General features: G+C 52.2%; 8 protein-coding genes across 8 annotated transcripts; 4 read left to right on the top strand and 4 right to left on the bottom strand.

Annotated features, from left to right (window-relative positions):
* Positions 1-285: 285 nt before the first annotated feature.
* BDZ83DRAFT_595380 (major facilitator superfamily domain-containing protein) lies at positions 286-2058 on the top strand (the record flags this gene model as incomplete). The annotated part of the gene is made up of 4 exons (XM_060506787.1): positions 286-465; positions 517-830; positions 891-1326; positions 1381-2058. 4 exons carry the CDS (start codon positions 286-288, stop codon positions 2056-2058), a joined length of 1608 nt encoding a protein of 535 aa, XP_060357252.1.
* A 1812-nt stretch (positions 2059-3870) lies between these two features.
* On the bottom strand, positions 3871-4946 carry BDZ83DRAFT_235308 (uncharacterized protein). Its single transcript, XM_060501838.1, has 3 exons — positions 4496-4946; positions 4321-4448; positions 3871-4271 (listed from the first exon to the last, which is right to left on the bottom strand). Exons 1-3 carry the CDS (start codon positions 4849-4851, stop codon positions 4165-4167), a joined length of 591 nt encoding a protein of 196 aa, XP_060357251.1. The 5' UTR covers positions 4852-4946; the 3' UTR covers positions 3871-4164.
* A 986-nt stretch (positions 4947-5932) lies between these two features.
* Positions 5933-6752, top strand: BDZ83DRAFT_645005 (uncharacterized protein; the record flags this gene model as incomplete). The annotated part of the gene is made up of 2 exons (XM_060509806.1): positions 5933-6511; positions 6591-6752. Coding segments are annotated over exons 1-2 (425 nt in total), but the record flags the coding sequence as incomplete, so codon positions are not given.
* A 514-nt stretch (positions 6753-7266) lies between these two features.
* On the bottom strand, positions 7267-8813 carry BDZ83DRAFT_645000 (uncharacterized protein). The gene has a single exon (XM_060509805.1). It carries the CDS (start codon positions 8401-8403, stop codon positions 7612-7614), a length of 792 nt encoding a protein of 263 aa, XP_060357249.1. The 5' UTR covers positions 8404-8813; the 3' UTR covers positions 7267-7611.
* Positions 8814-11932: 3119 nt separating this feature from the next.
* Positions 11933-13521, top strand: BDZ83DRAFT_644994 (uncharacterized protein). The gene has a single exon (XM_060509804.1). The coding sequence runs from the start codon at positions 11939-11941 to the stop codon at positions 13031-13033; it is 1095 nt and encodes a 364-aa protein (XP_060357248.1). The 5' UTR covers positions 11933-11938; the 3' UTR covers positions 13034-13521.
* Positions 13522-13560: 39 nt separating this feature from the next.
* Positions 13561-14847, bottom strand: BDZ83DRAFT_644993 (uncharacterized protein). The gene has a single exon (XM_060509803.1). The coding sequence runs from the start codon at positions 14436-14438 to the stop codon at positions 13755-13757; it is 684 nt and encodes a 227-aa protein (XP_060357247.1). The 5' UTR covers positions 14439-14847; the 3' UTR covers positions 13561-13754.
* Positions 14848-15354: 507 nt separating this feature from the next.
* On the top strand, positions 15355-15997 carry BDZ83DRAFT_758927 (uncharacterized protein; the record flags this gene model as incomplete). The annotated part of the gene is made up of 5 exons (XM_060515112.1): positions 15355-15428; positions 15481-15543; positions 15608-15667; positions 15750-15803; positions 15865-15997. The coding sequence occupies 5 exons, from the start codon at positions 15355-15357 to the stop codon at positions 15995-15997; spliced, it is 384 nt and encodes a 127-aa protein (XP_060357246.1).
* Positions 15998-18575: 2578 nt separating this feature from the next.
* On the bottom strand, positions 18576-19802 carry BDZ83DRAFT_235182 (uncharacterized protein). The gene is made up of 2 exons (XM_060501837.1): positions 19070-19802; positions 18576-19015 (listed from the first exon to the last, which is right to left on the bottom strand). The coding sequence occupies exons 1-2, from the start codon at positions 19575-19577 to the stop codon at positions 18777-18779; spliced, it is 747 nt and encodes a 248-aa protein (XP_060357245.1). The 5' UTR covers positions 19578-19802; the 3' UTR covers positions 18576-18776.
* Positions 19803-20038: the final 236 nt, after the last annotated feature.

The raw sequence follows: 20038 nt of genomic DNA, 5'->3' as shown, positions 1-20038 counted from the left end.
CATGGCTAGGAGTGGCTTTTCTTCTTCATTCGCAACGTAATTCGACTTTTTTTTGGCTCCTCGCAATGGTCACAAGCCATCTGCCGTAAATGGGCCTGATGTCTGGGTACCAGAAGCGCCTTTGCCGACAATCACCGATCTCCGTTCCCGAGTGGGTACTTTGACACCAGTTCCTGCTATATAAGGATAGAGGCCTCTCAATCAAACTCGGAATTTTGCGCAGCGACAGCTTCTCGTTATCCTTCACCCGTAATCCTTCCACACTCCTCTACTTTTGTCTTGAATATGCCTCCGTATATACACCGCCAGCAGACCGTTCATTCTGGCGAGCTAGGACATGATGAGATCGGTCAAGGCCAGGACAAATGGGAGCCTTCACGACACCAAATCGCCATCATGGCGACGGCCGCCTTGTTGTCGCTGATGGTCGCCCTTGACGCCTGTGTCATTGTGACCTCTTTGCAGGTTCGATATCCTCCAAACGCTTTTCCATCCTTTGCATGCTCACAGTCATAGGCTATCGTTGTAGACCTCGAGCTCAGCACGTACGACGGCTTCTGGATAGGCACGGCGTACCTCCTAGCCAACGCCGTGCTGATGTTATTCATAGCGGATTTGAGCCGCGTGTTCGGTCGACGGCCATGCCTGACCATCTCGGTCGCTTTCTTTACTCTAGGCACGGTCTTGTGCTGCGTGTCGCATTCCATCGGCTTGATGTTGGTGGGACGGTCTCTCCAAGGCATCGGCGGTGCTGGCATCATCGTCTTATGCCTGTTGATTTTCACCGACTTTGTCCCTTTGCCGGTTCGGCCTACGTGGTACGGCGTAGTGTGAGGACCCTCCCTCTCGGACTCGTTCTTCCTTCTGCTGACCGCGCCATTCGTCTCTAGTCAGGCAGCATGGGCGTTGGGCAACTGTGCCGGTCCTATACTAGGCGGCGTCATTGCTCAGCACACAACGTGGCGTTGGATTTTCTACATCATGTTCCCATTTTGCGCGGCTGGACTTGTTCTCGTGCCCTGGCTCGTCAACATTGCTTCTCCGGCTGATGGAATGCCTAAGAAACTCGACGACATGGACTGGCTGGGAAACGCTATGTTCATCGGCTCGGCCACCTTGTTGCTGGTGGCCGTCTCCTGGGGAGGTTTGCGCTACAGTTGGGGCAGCGCCGGCACTCTTGTGCCGTTGTTGCTCGGGGCAGTCGGTATGGCGCTGACCATGATCTACGAGTCACGCTTCGCGATGTCCCCGTTCTTGCAACGCCGACTTTTCCAGACCGCCAGCTCCATCGCCACGTATGTTTGCGGCGCCATCCAAGGCCTCGTGGTAAGAGCGATATGATATCAAGCGCGCAATGTGACACGCTGACAGTGACCACAGATGTACGGGCAGCTTTATTACGTGCCCCTGTACTTTATGGATGTCAAGGGGTTTACTCCGGTCCAGACCGGCGTCGCACTCTTCCCCGTCATGTTCACGCTGGTGCCGGCATCCATCATCACTGGTCGACTTGTCACGGTATTCAACAACTACCAGTGGCCGATCTGGGCTGGCTGGACTCTGGCTACCGTCGCCTCCGGGCTGATGATGCTGTGGGACGTCGAGACGCCGACGAAGGTATGGGCGCCGACGCTCGTCCTTCTTGGCCTTGGCCATGGCTCCATCTTGAACGCGCAGAACATGGCGTCGCACGCTCTCTGCGACGAAGGCGACGAAGCGATCGCCGCGGCGATGTACGCCTTTCTCCGACAGTTTGGCATGGCAATCGGAGTGGGCGTCGGCGGATCCACTTTTCAGAATGTGATGCTGCGCAAGCTAGAGGACGATGGCTTGGCCCCCGCAGGTACGCACGGGGGTGCCCATGCTATTTCCGCCCTGTTCACCGCGACCGACGACGCTGAGCTGCGATCCAAGATCGTGGATGCGTACGTGTACGGCCTGCGAGGCGTCTACGGACTGTATGTCGGCGTATCCGGACTGGCGCTCTTGATGAGTTTCTTGATTCGGAGGGTATCACTGAACAGGAGCCTACGATCTGAGCACACGATGCACACGTAGGCGACGGGTCACGATAGTATCCACGGTAGCTTTCACGGCTCCAGGAGTTGAGCGTGCTTAGAGGGGGGCGTTGAATCCCACGCTTGCTTTACTAACACTCGATGGTGTGGGTAGCATTGAAGTCGTAGGACATAATGTATTTCAGGATACCACTCGACTCTAAGACCGGTCGTAAGCCTTTTTCTTTCCAAAAGTTGATACGCGAACTCGAAGGAAGGCGCGTGCAAATTATCCGCAACGAGACCTTGCTTGGTGCCATCTTAGGTAGTGAGAGCCCGACTTCCGTGAGGCCACGGAGGGGTGACTTCTGTATGTATATTGACCCTCGGTTGAGGGAGAGAGATTGTGTGAGCGGAGCATCTGTGAAGTGGATCGCTGAGCAGGACCTACGCGGGCTCCACGCGGTGTGAAGAGGCAGAATACGGGCGATAGCCCGGACTGAACCATATGAGTTTAGCCTCTCATGCGTTGTTTCCGTCAATGTAGTTCTAGAATTTGCTGTGAAGCATTCGCTTGTGGTCGAGTCTTGGCAAGGAGCATCTCTTATCAGCGTGCCCCTGATCTCCCGCGGGGTTTGCGCTCTTGGGCAGATGGCGGATGTGATTGGCTCACGAAGGGATGAGTCAGCGCATCAGATGCACTTGACCAATGGCATGGCGAAATTCGGACGTCGGTCATGGCGCGCTCAGTCCGTCAAATCTCGTGGTGCAGCTGAGCGCATTTGTCTCTAGATCCAGGGCACCATGTATCCATCACCCAGCGTGAGATGACACCGCAACAAGCACTACGACCAAAAAGTTGACCGTAAGATTTTGGAAACCAAGGTAGGGAGGGGACGCACTAGCCATCGCATGCCATCGTACGATGCTAGGTTGAAGGACCTACAGGGCGACGAGCTTAGAGGTGATCGAGTGCAAGCTTGAAATCTGAGCATTTAGGAGGCAGCAACAAAAGTAGTCTTCCATTGATATCAGCTCCGCAGACTGACTCAACCCTGGACGCTGACGTATCGCGGAAGATAGAACCTCTGCGATTGAGGAAGGACGCAGTCGACCTTTGCGGCCGATATTGCCGGCCAGCGCCGTCGTGTGAGGGCAACTTAGCCAGGATCCCGTGTTGTATCGCGGTTTTTGTATCCATATCACTCTATTGAGTCCAGCGCGTGCTTGGGGCACATTGCGCGTAGCATGGACTCAAAAAGTGTACCGTATTGTGTGACCTCTCTCGAAAGCCTGATCCCGTTGAGGTCGATCTTTTGCGCCCGGAAATGTAAAACCTGAACGGACGATACAGAAAGTCCTAAAAGTGGATAACCTCACGGGAACCTTCCTGGAGCGACGCACATCTCCAGCGTGATGCGCACGACTTCGAAGGACCGGATGGCCCGTGCAAGCAGCTTCTAGCGTCTGACACAGCCAGTTCATAACTCAAGTTGTGTATGTCACGATCCGAGCCTTTCTCCAGCAAAACATGTGTGACGGGATGTATGAGCGTTCCACCAGACATTTACGATCTCTACACCATGCCGAACCGGGACCTTTCTCGTCGTTCTTTCAAAGCAAGGTCAATCTCCAAGGTGTTCATTCGGAACGTGGATCGGTTTTCACCCTCTATTATGTCATTTCGACTCGAGAGACCGACCACCGGGCATCAGTGTTGATATGGGAAGTTTTCATAGCCGTGCTTGCTGGATCAAAGCAAACCTAGCTGCACCATGAACGTATAGGTAGTGATTGATCGATGCACGACGTGAGAGCGATACATCGCTGTGTTGACAGAGAGACAGACAATAAGAGATTGCAGACTGGCAACCGTTCAGCATCACGACCGCGAATCATTCATCCCCATGGGATGGATGCTCTGGGAAGGCCAAGGTAAGGACGAGTATTCGCGACGGCTATACTGCTTTACCTAGCCCAAGTAGGCGCTTCTAGTCCACCCTATCGAGCGCTGCATTGAACTCGTCAGACGTCCGCGCATGGCTACCGCCGCTCATCAACGATCACGGACCAGCCTACGCTCCACCAAGGCCCGTAACGAGGGTGCTATGCTGAGATGAGAGTGACCGATCCAAATGCACCGACAACTGTCCGCTGCCACCCTAGTTCACCACACCCAAGCCAGACCAGCCAGCTTGCCCTTGGCTGAGCGTAAGCCCCTTGTGGGGTTGTTGACCACAGAAAGAGTACCATTGTCATTACCGACTACCAAATCTGAGATGTGTCAGTCGCTTGCGACAGTACGTCAGGTTGTACGCCTTACTAAGGTCTATCCCGTGATCAACGTGACGCTCGTCGCTGTCGTCGTTTTGCGTGCTGCACTTATAATTGGCCCACGACTTCGTTGCGTTATCAGACGAGCAGGGACCGGCAGACAGGAAGAAGGATCCACTTGTAGTCATCAGCATTCTGTACAAGTGACTCTGAGAGAGACCTACTCGTCTTGCGCCATCAAAGAACCGTCGCGATTCACTATACAATGGTTCAAGTCAAGGACCGACCAGTTCCAATCGCCCGTTGTGGTCCTGCAAAACGCGACCATCTTATATCTTTCGTTCATCAGTGTGCCCCAATCAACGCAAGAATCTAGAAAACCGCGCGGTTGGAAAGAAGTCTGCCTTTCCACAAGCTGGTTTACATGCTGCTCTCCTGAAACGTGACGTAGGACACTGGATACAACAGCCAAGTGGCTCAGGACCCGGGCGACCCAAAATGCCATGGCGGATATCTGATGATGCCAGTAGCTAGAGTGGACCAACTTCGGATTTGTGACGTCTTTATACCTGCGGAACATGAGAGATTTCTCTTGGCCTCGGGCACAGTCATAACCTGCTCTATCCCAGAGTTGTGTGGTTTTAACCGCTTTCGGATTCTCTTAGCCACCTTCAGCTTCTCCTGCTGTGTACGATTGAGATTCTGGAGGCGCAGGCCAGAAGCACGGATAAGCGTGCGTTGTTGCGAAGTCCACTTCGGCTTCGGTAGTGATGAAGGCTAATCAGCGCCTATTCGATCTACCGGCTGCATCGAGCCGCATGCAGGTGAATGCACAAGTACAAAGGACGACTGCGTCTGCAGGAGTCGTCCTCTTTGCTGTCACCAGAAAGCATACTCCCCAGGGCATACGTGCAATGACGCCGGTCGAACTTGGAATCATCGGAGGGCTGGCAGGCACGTTGTTTCTCATGGTTGTGCTGCTATGCAGTGTCTGCAACATCAGACGAGATCAAAAACGAAGTCACACTACAGGCTATGCTGTGAGTCGCGAGGCACCTCGCCCGATGCCGAGTACTTCTGACACTTCTCAGATGTCGTGAATCCTGGGACTGCAGATATCTGGACTCGTCCTGTAACCGAGATGCAAGATGCCGGCAGTGCTTAAAACTGTTTTTTGGACAAAACGTGCACACTGTGCATTTAATGTCACGTGTATTGTATGTAGCTTCTATCAGGCGAATAAAGATGACGAATGATCAACTTGAGCACCTGCTGTCGTGCATTTGGTATTGAGCTCAATTCTCCTGAAGTTATGTGCATATGAATCCTGAGTTTTCCCATAGTCGTCAAATACTGCTCGTGTCGCACTGTACATTGCCTCTAACTCAAGGCGAGCAGAGAGACGCTGCCCTTGAAAGCTATAGTATTGATCATATGTTGCTTCCTCTTGGCAACACACTTCATCTTTTTGGACTTGACCCACACAGGCTGGGCCCATAGTCGTTCTTACTGTGTACATGCGACCACGATTGGAAGTGCGAGAATGACTGCGGTTGAAGCCGGTTATGGATACTTTGGAGTAGCTCTTGATCACGCGCTGCCCCTGGCACTGTCGTTTGCCATCCTGACCCCACATTTTGGTTTGCAAACCAACCGCTACAGCCATTACCAGAGGTTTGCGGAGGCCCATCACAGCAACTTTCGGCTTCTCAAACATTGAGAATGTTTGCGAGAGAGGAAATGACTTATGATCAATGCTGTAACATGCTGCAGCTATCACAATCATGCAACAACTGCGGGGCGTATACGTCCTAATCTTACTCGCATGCGTTACTCTCAGCGTGACCGCCATGACCATGCTATTAAAAGCGCCTCCGGCAAACACATCGATAACGGCTGCATTCGCAGGCTTCTTTCTCTCTTCATCTGCGATCACAACGCCCTTCATCTTAATCATCAGTTATGCTCTCATTCGCATCTGATGGCTCTGGCAATTTCCCTAGCTCTAGTCGAATCATTGCATGGATCCCGGTTTTTCTCCTAGATTGTGCGTTCGTTCAGCTGATTGTCGGAGCGGCTTTGTTTTCTACGGAAACACAAGCGTGGCATTTTGCCGCTATCGTCTGTCTGTGGGCTGGGTTGTTATTCATGGCGACCGTGGGTACAGCTGAATGGATTGCCGTGGAAACCAGATCGTTCAACATTCCCAGCCATTCAATGATTGAGCGCATCGATACAGAGTAAGGAGTCCCCAATCAAGTAGCTGAAGCCGCTGTTTGTCACGTTTTGGTTCTTCATGTTAGACTGAGTCAAGACCAGTCTTTCTGTACGCAACTTTAGTTGCGGAAAGTGGCACCCGCGTCATACAAGGTGTCATGCGTTATCCCTTTGTGACTCACACGGGCTTTCGGGAAGCAAGAATATCAACAAAGATGGAGAATGTGTAGATAATCATGCGAGTGCTGACTAGCTAAGCCGGGACGTAATAAATTATGTACGTGTGTTGGTACCTTTGGTTGCTTCCCAGCGTGGGCGTACGCTTGCTCCTAGTGAATCTGCCATCACCAAGTAATGGCAGTCATGGTAGATGTGTCGGCAAACCTCCGTAACAGATATGCTTGTTGGTTTGGTGACCCGCTCGGTGAACGCACCACCGACACAACCAGGTTCCCTCGTCTCACACAAAAGAAGCAATTGAAGTTGGAGGGCCTGAGTGCCCCAGGCTTTGCGAGTCGTCAATCTTTGCTTGCGGCCAACCTTGCTTGCCTTTCCCTGACGGAGTAAGCACATGGGCAAGTCGTGGCGGTGAATATGTCGCCAAACAGTCGCCAGAGCAGAGGCAGACTTGCTTCCGGCTCTCCACAATCTGGGCTTATAATGAGTTACACAATGCATTACACAGACAAAGGGTGAACAAGAGAGGAGGCGAGTCTCGCTTCTTCGAGAGCACTTACGTGGTAGGCAGCGTGATAGGAAACAAACGAGATTCTGGACTAGCTAAGACGACCCCATCCTGTAGTGACGCCGTTTGAACTTTGCTTGAGTGAGACTGGAATCGTCGAGCCGTGCAAGCTGTTTGGCCAACAAAACAACCATAGCGAGAATCACATGATCTTTCGTGGGTCGTAACAATGATTGATCGAGCGTCAGGCCTAAGGTTTGCTATCGCTCGCAGGTGACAGGACAAAAAGCTAAACCACGCCTACCATGGAGATCATTACTTCTGTACATTTACATCTCCTCTTCCCATCCATCTTGTGAGCTGGACTCTGATGAGCTTGAGATGTTCTCTGGCGAGCTACTATCTTCTGACTCATCCCAGGAAGGAACATACAGGCCCTCATAATCCCACGGGTTGAAGCATCGTGGAAAAAAGGGAAGAACGCCGTTCGAGGTAAGGTCTACGACCTTGGCTGCTTCTCGAAACTGGCCAATACGCATGGCTTTGATAGGTGTGGTGCTTTGTTCCTGTTGACTGGTATTCCACAACGCAGCCATAAGTGGTCTCAGCTCCACCGTCCTGTACCCAGAGAGCTTGACGTGCTTGTAGCTCTACTTCGGCATTAGCTTCGGTGGCTGCTATATGAAATTTTCTTACCCAATCGAGTTCGAGACGATTCCTCGCGAAGATAATTCGTAAAGCAAGGTAGTAGGTCGCTGCCGCAATGCGGCTCGGCTCAATCCCGACGTATCTCTCATCTAGTAGACTACACGTCGATAGATACTGCGCAAGCGGGAGGATTTTCGGCACCTTCGTGTCTGCGGTGCTGATTCGACGAAGGAACACGAACGGACTCGGTGTTTTGAGCGAATTCTCTAAAACGTCAACTATGGTTGCCTTAATAAAAGGAACATCTTCTGGTTGGTATCGCTCTGCGAGACTACGATCGAGTTCAAACACAGAAGGTATACTCGATCTTTCGAACTCAGTCGCAATGGCAAAAATGATCGCTCCAATTACGTCGAGATGGTATTCCGACACGACTCGAACCGAGAGAAATCGGTCAAGACAATTGACCGCTAGATAGACCGTCTCGATGGGGATGTGGAGATACGTTGCGAACCGAATAAACTTCGTACAGATCTGTAGTCGTGACGCCCATCTCTGCGGCACGCACTCTTGAATTTCCATGTAATGTGCCAAAGGCAAAGTCTTTCGCTGATTTCGGAAATTAGCGACAGCCCAGCCTGATACTCGCGAGCGATCTTATTTACCTCAAGTCTTCTCAAAGCAAAGAGACTAGCGCTATCGTACTCTTTGATTATTTCCGAGTCATCTTCATGGGGCAGATATTTCTTGTCGTCTGCCTTGTGTCAGCGTACCTTGGAGGATTGAAGGACTCGAAAACGCTCACCGTTTCCAACATGCCACTTTGTCGCCCATATCTGGAAGCTTTCGTGGGAGTCAAGAGCACGTCCAGCCATAGATACTATGCAGAAAAGGCACAAGCTTATAGAGGTGCTGTTTTTGCAGAACCTTCGGGTTCTTCCGTTTGGGTACTGTACATATCAGTTGCTTTTATCATCCAAAATAGTTCTCACTAAATGGCTTTTCAAATGGACATGAAAAGCGGGTCTTGACCTTTCCTCCCCCTATGCTCTTCTCTTCAAGGGATCGACTCATTGCAGCCTTCCTCGTCATCATATAAGAGGTAAATACTGCTCCAAGACGCTCGTCAGCATCAGAACCGGCTCTCGGCGTTCTGCGCCAACTCATACATAACTCGTTTCTCCCAGCTCATCAACTTCCTTTGGCCGATACGTAAAAATCGCGATGACTTTCACCTGAGAATGGCGTTACAATGCCCGACACAAAAACAGATGGAAGAAATCCATCGTTTTGTTTTCCATGACCTTTTCAGTGACGCAATTAAGTGTGTGGATTTTGTTTTGGTCAGTAAAGACTTTACATGCCTCCTGCATGGGGAATCCCCGAGATATCTCGCATTCCGGCAACTGCAACCTCAACAACGCCAAGCGGGTTGTCCGATCATCCGCTACCTGGTATCGTCCGACGCTCACTACAACCCAAAGAGAAGAGAGGTAGTTCTCAAAGACCTCACGTTAGCCGTTTGGGACTCGTCAATCGACCAAAGTGCTACAATAGTGACCACATTCGACAAGCTCTTTTCACAAACCGCGACGGCCGTGACAACGACGGCGGTGTTTTATGTGCAAGGGCGCCTCTGTTTGCAGCCAATGGTTATCGAGGGCCACGATCTGTCTTCAGTATCAAAATATCGCCTACCATTGCATGCAGAACTCGCTATGTCGAACGAGATATGCACGTGGGACTTCGTTCTACGTAGGGACGTCAAGAAACGGCAGCGAAAGCAGCTCCGTGACAACGTGCGGCTGACACTGAATGGGCCGGACATAGATCCACGAGTTCGGCGTCTTCTGCAGTTGACACTGGATCGAATCCAACTCAAGAAAACTCGAAAGTTAGAGCATAGTTAAATTTTCAAAGATGTCTGTACTCCAGTCTGTCAATTTGGATTTGCTGAATATCTCTCGCACCGTCTATATCATTCCAAATTCATTTCTTCCAGGTCATACCCCCAAAGCCATAATGCCGAGGACTACCATCGTGCAACAGCTGCCGTTGCCGTTGACATGTCACTAATGCGCCCAACATGAAAGTGCAGCATGACATAGTCAGAATACAGGAGAAGGGCTTGGTTTTGTAACATCTTGCATCCATCTTTGCTTCGCTTGTGGCGTATCTCTTCTTCCTTGAGTTCCATGGGTTCTGTCCCCACGACCTTTGCTTCTGTTGTGGGCTCAAGGAAGTCAACAGACCAACCACCGCCAAACGCGTACCATTGGCACGGATCGGTGAGCCTTGAAAAGTAGTGTAGCGTTCCCATCCAACCAGCATTCAGAAGAGGGGTTCTCGTGGTAATTGAATGATGCGGCGTGTCATCAGTTCAAGCGAGGCAAATGCATCAGGTTACCCGATGCCGCCTTGTCCCACACAAGAATAGGCTTCCGAAGAAGGCCACAGAAATAAGCAACGGTCTCCTGATGAATCAAGCTACGACACATGTTCGAAGTATGCCGCATGAGTTCTTTGACAACGTATCTTGGTCACCCAATCAAAAATGAATCTCCGTATTGTGCCACCACCTAGCCGACACGAGACCACTCAACGTAGCAATCTAATGCTATATCGAACATCTTGAAGTATTCCCAATCGCTCGCAACACAAGTCAATCTCTTTCCTTAGGTCTGTCATATCCAATCATGGTCGAATATGAAGATCACTCTAGCCCTGTCCCGTTGCGAAAAGGTAATCTCGTCTCTGCGCTGGAAGCACTTCAGCAACCTTGTTTCCATCAAAGTCTAGAACAACGACTAAATTCTGCGGTGCCTCGCTCTCGATAACGATTGGAGAGATCGCAGATCAGGCCGGCCTCTTTCTATGTCATGTCGTAGATCACCGTTCGTAGAGCCTCTTGCGTCCTATACTGATGTTGGCTGAGGCTCACCCGCTGATCAACACAAGCGTTTTGCTCAGCCGAGAAGCTCATCAGAATCATGTTGATCAACTGAAGATTACCTTCCGCCTTGGCGACCTGGGCTTGGTATTCTGGCGTTCTCGCTGTTTGTCGCTTGATCCGTGCTTCCAGCATTGCTTCTTTTGTGGCGCCATGGCGTCCAACATTATGCTGGCTTGGAGAGACGTCAGGCATATTGAGGTTTGTTTCTTAATCGTTCGTAACAGAGATGCCGCTTCAGATGCGAAATTTTTCAAGTGCGCGGTCACAATCAAGAGTTGATATTATATTCCGGTATCTTACAGTCGGAGCCGTTAGCGGCTGCTATCAGATGTCAAGACGAAAAGCCACCTTCATTTGGCCTCGTCTTGAGTTCAACTCGGTTGATGGGTAAAGCCATAAATAAATCTGGACGATGACGCGTGCTTAGTTGTACATACTAGATTGTACTGTACAGTGTGACTTCTCCAAGGTGAGTTCTGTAGTCACGATCCAGATGAGCCCATTGAGCGCACCCTCGTCACACTACACTCCACCTCATCCACGATGGGGCACTGATCACACGGCTGTACTGTCAATGGTGAGTTCAAATAACGAGGCTGGCAATCATGGCGGTCGAAAATTCATGATCGAAACGGACGAAATTGGGCACCGGAAAAAGACAAGAGGACACCGAAAAGCTTGGAAGGGTTCCGGATTTGGTGTTTGAGAATACCACGCCTTCCGAATAGGGGTCTCCGCCGAAACGACTCGTCTCACTGAAGCCACATTCAACGCCTCGTGGATCAACCCGGCCCTCGTGTTGTCGTGGTACCTGGCAGAATCTGGAATTCGACAGTAACTGTGTGCCACCCCAGAGGTGGAACAAGATTCCCTGAGAGCATAGATAGGGAAGACGATTCGGCTCCCCAATTCATCAGAAGCATCTACAATTCGTGCCGGGACTTGAAACGTGCCGATGGATGTCTCCTTTGAGTCCTTTGTCCCGCTTGGGTCTTGCCTCAGCATCCCATTCATGCTCCCGCCTTCTTTGTCGCGACCGAAGAGCTGGTTTCGTATCACTCAAGTAACAGGTTTCCGTCATAGGCATTGTAGAATATAAATCGGAGGTGATTGGGATGTCCCACTGCCGATTTCCGCAAGTCTATCGGCCTTGAGCAACTCACGATGGCACCAACCACCCGTTCCAAAACCACAAAGACCTCTGTCAGCAAGTCCCGTACAGCCAAGTCTTCCAAAACGGTGAACAAGACTGCGGTAGAGGCTTATGCCTTGAAAGCAAAGAATGTCGCGTCCACCTTGGAGGGCGAGCTTGAGGGGACCTCGGACGGCTTGCAGAAAGCCGTCTGGTCCCTGAAGGCACGTGCAGACGAGCTCGAGGCCGAGTTGAGTGCGGTAAAAGAAGAGCCTGGGGAGGCCATGCCGGTTGATGAAGACCCCGAATGGGAAGAAGATGCGCCGAGTGAAGCAGAAGACGAAGCTCTCTTCGTCTCTCGAACGGCTCTGCCTATCATCGTTACAGACGATCCGCTTGAGGATCCGTGCGACCTAGTAACGTCTGACAATTTTGGGCACCGTGCTGCGGATGACGAGGAAGGAGACGTCACCAAGTACGGCTATCTCCGTGGGCGCGGATTCAATCGATACCACGATGTCGTCGGCCGAGGACCACCTAACGCCGAGAAGCTGGAGCTCTTGCCGTCTTACGGGGTCCATGGCCAGAAGTGTCTCAACGACGAAAGGCGCGACCCGAACCAGATACGCTCCGAAAAGCAAGACGGAAGACTCAGAATCGCCATTCAAGGTGTTGCGTGGGTTATTCCAGAGGGCCATGAGGATCCGATCAGGTTGCTGGATCCGAAATATCTGGAGGTGAAGGCAAAAGACGACGCGCACTCCGATGAAAAGGGTGCGGGGAGAAAGCAGCGAAGGAAGCCCCTCCCACATACCGTAGTTAAGGTAAAGTGGTTGAATGAAAACAACCAGAAAACCTTCGAGACGAGGTCCACAGTCAGGTCGGTTTTCGGCATGAAGCCAATGGCCGCTGTCCGAGACTATACGATCGGGGACCGAGTCATTCTCGCCAAGGGCACGGTCATGCCAGCCGCCGACCTGGCCATCTTCTCAGCTGCCATCATCTCTTGGGACCGTCATGAAGAGTGGAAGAGGGGTGATCGGAAGAGAGAAGAGCGCAGCCCCACGCCTCACGATCCGCTGGAGGTGACAAAGCCCAAGCGTGGCGCGAAAAGAGCGGCCAAGTGACGGAGGAGCTAGTTAAGCGCGTCTCATTTCCGCCATGAAGCCCAATGATCTTAGGGCATAGATCGACGTTTGGTTGCCTGGATCGTTGTGTCGAATCTTTCTTCTCTTTCCTGGTCCTGACCCTTTCCTTTTTCCTCAGCTAGATAGTACAACAGTCGGAATTTGGGTTCTTCTGCATTTCACCATGTTTGTCCCCTAGTCTATGTCGCAATCGCAAATTCATCCACGCTAAGACAAACCCCTAAACTAAGTCGTTCCCTTACTCCGACCTTAATGTACCACAGAATCAACTCCTATATCTGAGACAGGAAAATGCCGGGGCGTCTGTGTTATGTGTAAGCTGTTTTTGCAAGAGCCGTGTGACTTGATCACGTACTCTGATATTTCTACCAGTCATATACTGGTCTTGAGATGCATTCCATATCTCAAACGACGGTTCTGTTTCTGCTTCTGAGTGCGGGACGTACACGTTGTTGCTATCTATCTAGAGCTTGTGCACGCAGCCAATGCGGGCACAAAGAGAATACACCAGCTTTTGCAAAAGACACAAAACCACTTGCACTTGAGAATTGACCATGGAATGAATCTTGGCATTTGCGTATGTAACCTAACCCTCGTCGTCTAGGTCGAAGTAACGATCTAAAATCTATCCGAAAACATCTGGCCCATAAACGAATGTCATTGACTGAGCTATGTTCTCTCCTATGCTTTCCCGTCCGCCCTACGCAGCATCGTCCTCTTTCACAGTATCCTCTCCTTCCTTGAACGTCCATGTCCTGATGTGGTCAAGGCAGGTACCGTCCGGAAGCTCTGCGATGAACACGTCGACGGATTCTCTGGTTTGGATTTCCGGAGGGCCATGCGAGGACGAGTAAACGAACTGGAGGTTGTCCACCGGCTTCAAAACATCGTGTGTGGACAGAAAGCTCGACTCCTGGACTGCACTGTTTTCCGAGACGAAAAGGTTCGACGGAACACTCATGTATCCCTCTTTGGTGCCGGGATGGAGGAGGCTGTAGAGGTGTAGGTGAAGGGCGGCTCCGGCCCCATCAATCTTGAGTAGAAAACTCTCCTCGTCAATCTTGTCGCCATTCCTCAGCGAGCCCTTCAACGAAGAGATGAGATCTTCGTCGTTCTTGGAAGTGCTTGAAAACCGTTTCGACAAGCTTTCCTGCTTGCTCCCGAGCGCCAGAAGCAAGTGGAACTCCCGATTCTTCTCCCCTGCAAGGATGTCACGGAGGTCATTGCCGATGATCAACAGGAAGAGATCCTGTTGAGATAGCTTTTCGAGATAGGTGTCGTTCTCAAAGATGAGCTTCTTCAGTTTCTTCCAGTCATCGCTGGTATTGCTCGGGGTTGAGGTGGCCATGGCTGTGAGAGATTTGTCGGTTGATGGGTTTCTCATGGCGTTTCCAAAACCTGGCTGACTAGCAGCTTATAATCCTTTCTGGTCTCCACTGAAGGAACTAAAGCTGGCTTCGCAAAGCGATCTCCAAATCTGGAGCTCGCGTTTCCCGCATGGTCGCCAAATAACGACAACGGGATACATTGAATATCCAGCCGAAGCGGTACGCAGTGCGTCCAATTGGTGATCATTAGGCTGCTGTGGTCCCTTTGCTCGTGAACCCTCGCTCGTGGACCCTTGCTCATGGACCCTTGCTCGTGGACCCTTGCTCGTGGACGGTTTTGGCTCAGAGGCGAAATGCGTTGCGATCCCTGCCGGTTGTGGATCAAGCTCCGCCTTGCCGTTGGCAAGAAACGTCGCCTCGTCGGCCTAGACTCCGCGGCACCCCAGCCACGATGAGCGTGAGGTCTAGACGCGGCGGTACGTACCTGGAGAGCAACCATTCAGCAACCGGCCGGATGCAGGCGCAAAGCAGCGAAGCGAGAAACGCCAACTTCACTTCTGGATCAGAGCACATTCCGTGCCTTGAGCCTAAAGCAGCTTCCACTCTAAGACCCACTTGTTTGCGACCGCAACAGCACATACAATAGTCAGCTGGGCTGCATCGACTACTTAGGATGTCCTGAATCAGCGGATACGATTGATTTGCAAGATGAGTTCCGCACCATAACCGCGCTGCTTTTCGCCTTTGGCTTGTCCACCCTCCTTCCTTGCCCTCATACCCCGCCGGCCGTCGACAATGTATACACAACAATCGAATGGGCGTCCACTCAGAGGATCCCATCCAGTACAGCAGCGCCGATTGTTTTACCTGACCCGTGACCCGCGTGCGGTTCAGAGTAGCGGCAATGGCGGCCATGGTAGCCACCAGCAGGCTGCCGGGGGGGAAGTGAGAATGCAGAGACAGCCTCCGGCGATGGCCGCGGTGCAGGGTAGAGACGGCGTCCAAGGCGGCTCAGTCAGGCCTCAATTACCTCAAGGTCTCTCAATGTAAGAGGATGTGAGAATTCCCGAATGCTCCATACTAACCATTCATTCGTAGAACAAGACCCCGAGAGAACCCCCAGAACACGTCACCCATGCAGGAACAGAACCTTGAGCTGGAGTATGTCTATTCTTAAAAGCTCTCTCGTCTGGAAATTGCCCGGCATCACCTAACCCCTGCATAGGACCTACTTGTCCGAAAACTTCAGTACCCTACAGCAGATTCTCTCCGACACCACGGATAGGTATGTTCAATCGCCGGTTACGGCCACTGGCAATGTATGCTGACATATCGCGCCATTCGAGACTCGATCGTTTGTCTGCCAGAGATGAGGCTTTTCACAAATCATTCGAGTCAACCTTGACTAACCTCACGGAGCGGTAAGTTCATTTGAGAATGGATACTGTTGGCGGTGCGTGCTAATGCCTGGCATGTGTAAAGCGTTGAGAAGTTGGGCGTCAAAGTAGAGAGCTTCTACAAGCTAATCGAATCGGCTCAGGCGTTTCCTGCGCCTGAGGTCTTGGACACGGACGGCGTGGATCTAGGAGACATGACCAATCTTGTCAACTTTTAGTTATTTGCGCGCAGGACACACTTTGTGATTGAGGCGGGGATCTTTGTTATGCGATCGCACGACCAACGAGGACGCGAGTGAGAAGTGATAGAGGGATACAGGGGCAAGAGTTCGTCTGCTGAGTGTGTAGCGTCGTCCGGGCACAAGGCTAAGAGAATGAATGCAGCGAATGTGCTGGCATTGGGCCTCATAGGTACCGTAGACACACGAAAGGTTGCCAATCCCCTGGTATGAGGTCTCGATAGGTCATCTCGCAACTGAACACGGAGTGGACCTGCATTGTATTGTCTTCCTATGGCTCGACGGTCCCGACTTATCACGTGCGTTGTTGAGCGGCCGGCCTGTATAAGTAGGACGCGACCAGCTGCAACCAAGCCGTCTCGAGGTCTCGCCATCATACCTTCTCTCACTTTCTCTTCAGACATCATACCAGAGTCACACAACCATGTTGGACAGACTACCCCCCGAGCTTGTTGATATCATCTTTGACGATTGTGACCGTCCAGCGCGGATACGCATCTTGCAGTGCTCCCAGAAGTTTCGGCAAGCCTTCGGACCACGGATTTATCGGCACAACGTTCTTTCAGAACGCTGTTCTGCTGCTCGATGGGCAGTTCTCCACTGCCGTGATGATGCCGTGGCATTTCGCGTAGTCGAGGCATCGGTGTATGCTGGGATGGATGTTTGGGCCCCGCAGTTCGCCATCGCGGTGACCGACATGTTCTCAGGGCGGTTTGTATCCAAATTTTCACGAATTCTGCGTCAGCCTCCTACTGACTTGTCCTCGTTTGCCGTCGCCGTTCTCAAGGGGAGAGAGGAACTCGTCACGTCTATTCTAAGCATGACGAGTGCAACGGAATGGCACTTGGACAAGTTGCTTGCTCCAGAGATCACGACGTATCTGGGAAAGTTGACAAGAGATCAGCCATCATCGAGTAGTCAACTTACGCCTCTTCATATTGCCTCCGCCACCGGTCTGGACGCTGTTGTCAAGCGGATCCTCGGGAAAACGCCACCGGGGGTGGTCTCGAAAGACGCGCGTGGCCGCACCCCGCTGTTCTATGCGGTACAGTGCCCGCTTACACGTAGTTCGACCGTCCAACTACTCCTTCGACAACAGACCGACTTGTATGGCAAGATAGCCCCCGAGAACCATGCGGACCTTCTCTTGGAACGCTGTTGCCGAAATGGCCTATTTCGCCTTGCCGCATGTTTCCTTGAACATGAAGTAAGATGTGACCTGCAACATCTCCTTCGCTTGGCTCTTCTGGCTCTCCCGACGTCTCTTCCGGGGAGGTCTAGCTCCGATAGAGCCGTCTTGATTCGGAGGCTGATTCGACGCGGGGTCAATCCGAACGGCATGGTGCGGGCAACAGATGTTGATGTTGATAAACGGCCGCTCCTTGTTGAGTTGGTAATGACATCTCATTCGGCAACAAAAAGTCTGCTTGCCATTCGAGGCGTCGATGTGAACATCCAGGATGAGTACGGCCAGACGGCCTTAAGTCTGTTGTTATTGGAAAACCACTCGGCGCGCAAGACGGTAGCACTGCTCCTGGAGTGCGGGGCAAAGTTACAGCCACACTCCCTTGGAGGTATCATACGGGATACAACGTTCCGGACGCACCAGGAGCTCGTGACGTTGCTTTCACGTCGCGAAAACACATTCGAACTGTTTCGTCTCCTTTACAAGCACTGCAACTCTCACTCGGCGAAGGACCAGACGGAGGTCAATTTCCTGGCCTCAATTCCTTGGGAGTCCGAAATAGTGGCACGAATGTCTGACAGTGACATCAGAGACATTCGAAAGGGAAATGTTTTTCCTATAAGCCCATATTTCGATTTAATTCTGGCACCCAAGGGCCATCATGGTTCTCAAGGCCAAAGACAGCAAGATGTAGCTTGGAGATAAGGTCGTTGTCCAAGGGCTTTGCGGTGCAATCGGATTCGAGTTCGTGAGTGAGAGCATCTTGACGGGGGCGGGAAAAAGGGGACTATGGCGTCAGGTCTTTCCCGTCATATATAGATATGACAACGTGAATGAATAAACTATATTATAGATTTGATGAATTCGGTGATCGCATGCTACATAATCTACAAGATGCGTAACAAAATCGGCATTGCTTACGATGGGCATCAGCCTTGCTCCTGTCACGCGTGAATCCACGTCAATTCGGTCATCAGGTTTCATCAGCTGGTGTTTGTCAAGACGGAATGTCCGGCGTCATAGCAGACGGACTCGCTTTCTTGACGGCTTAGTAGCATCGTCCGCTGGCCGCTGGCTCTTGTGTGCCATCAGCTCAGTCGTCGAAAGCCTCCTGTTCGATTTTGCAACTGCCGGCGCCAACTTGTCTGCTATCCCACCAACTCTCCGCTGACCATGACTGTCCCTCTTCCGAACCTGTCGCCGGGCTGGTCCTACTGCGTTCGTCTGTGCCGTGGCTACCGTATTCGGACCCGCTACCGCATTCAAGCTTCGTCGACTATGCCTCCTCGACCACCGAACGACCGGTATCGCTGCCCTTTCACGTCCACGCTCGCCAACCGCAGAACTTCCTATAGTTGCCCGCTCGCTGTATGGCACATCACTTTGAGGCTCCCGTGGCCACTCAAGCGACGCGATCCAACACAGATCCAGTGTTACGATGCTTGCGGTCGTTGTCATGTGCTTCTCAACCTCTGGAATGACCTCTGGAATGCGCTGCGAGCTCTCCGCCATGGCACCCTCTCGCATGCCCTTCACACCATCCCAGTAGGAAAGCAGGTGTTGACCAGCACATTATCGTATACTCGCTTCCGGTTCCCATGTCAGAGCGCCGTTTCTCCAGCGCACGCGCATGTGAAATATCGTCTGGGTCTGGGGGTCTCGACGATGACCAACAATCTTGTCGAAGATGAGGAGGCCGTGTGCGTCAATAGACACATCCTCGCTGCCCGCGTCGACTACATGTCTGCTCCCAGCAGTCTCTGTTGGCGGAGACCTGGAATCGTTCACTTGGTCGCCAGGGGCTTCTATGACTACAGCTGTGCCACAATTAGCAGGGGAGAAAAAGGCTTGGAGAGGAAGACGACCTGGCATATCACCCCTCGCAAGCGTGCTCGTATCACGCAAACCACGATTTTCCATCAGCCATCCCGAAGTTGACGTAGCGCCAGAACGTGGGGATGTAGCACCAGCTGTCGCATCATCCACTGTGCTGTCCACGTCCGCTGCTGCGTTGTCGCGTGCTGACCGGGCATCCAGATCACAGCGCGCGACAGTCCGCTGGGCGCATGGCGTCACGGTAGTTATGTCTCCATGACCGTTGGTTGAGTTACTGTTGACTTGATCTTCGTCGGGCCTTCGGAAGAAAGCCCTGATAGATGCGATTATACCAGGCCACGGTCTGGCGCGGTCAGCAGCAGCTCTCTCTGTTTGAGTCAGGGGCTGTGCCGAGCCGACATAAGGCGAGCTAGATGGGCGAAAAGGCGCTCTGACAGCACCCGAACGTTCGACTTTGGCGCCTGCGCCATCATCTCTGGCTTCGGTCCTGCACGCCGGCAGCGCCTTGCCGGGCTGTTGAGGTGTGATCGGCTGCATTGGGCTCAGAAGGAAGGTTTATTGCTCGATGATGCTACAATTCATTCACAATAGGTTGCTTGTTGGTATGTATGTAGACGTCGACGTTGTTTCTCGCTACCAGTCATTGGTTCAAGCGGACCGGAATTTGCAGTTGCGAGCTGGGATGCCAACAACACATCGTAGAGACTCGTGTAGGGACTCGTGGTGTCTCAGGGACAGTGGCATGAGGTGAAGGAAGCGGAGCACGTGATCGTCAATTTGGAGGGCGCTTTCGGCTTTAGGTGTCACACAGATCCGATGGCCCTGCAAAGTTGTTGTGGCCAGCCAGTCGAGGCTCCTTCCCCGGCCACGGGCCACATGTGCGCAAGTCCGGGCCTGGCTCCGATCGCACAGACCAATCAGCCACCCAACGGATCGGTCTAGGCCTTTAGATCTATTTGTTGCTCCCAAAGTGAGCCTGGATGCGAAACTAGAGCTCA

Source organism: Colletotrichum acutatum (assembly GCF_030867785.1).
Source record: "Colletotrichum acutatum strain CBS 112980 chromosome Unknown BDZ83scaffold_288, whole genome shotgun sequence".
Lineage (NCBI taxonomy): Eukaryota > Fungi > Ascomycota > Sordariomycetes > Glomerellales > Glomerellaceae > Colletotrichum > Colletotrichum acutatum.
Note: the sequence above shows the minus strand (reverse complement) of the source record. Positions and strands in the feature narration are given on the sequence as shown.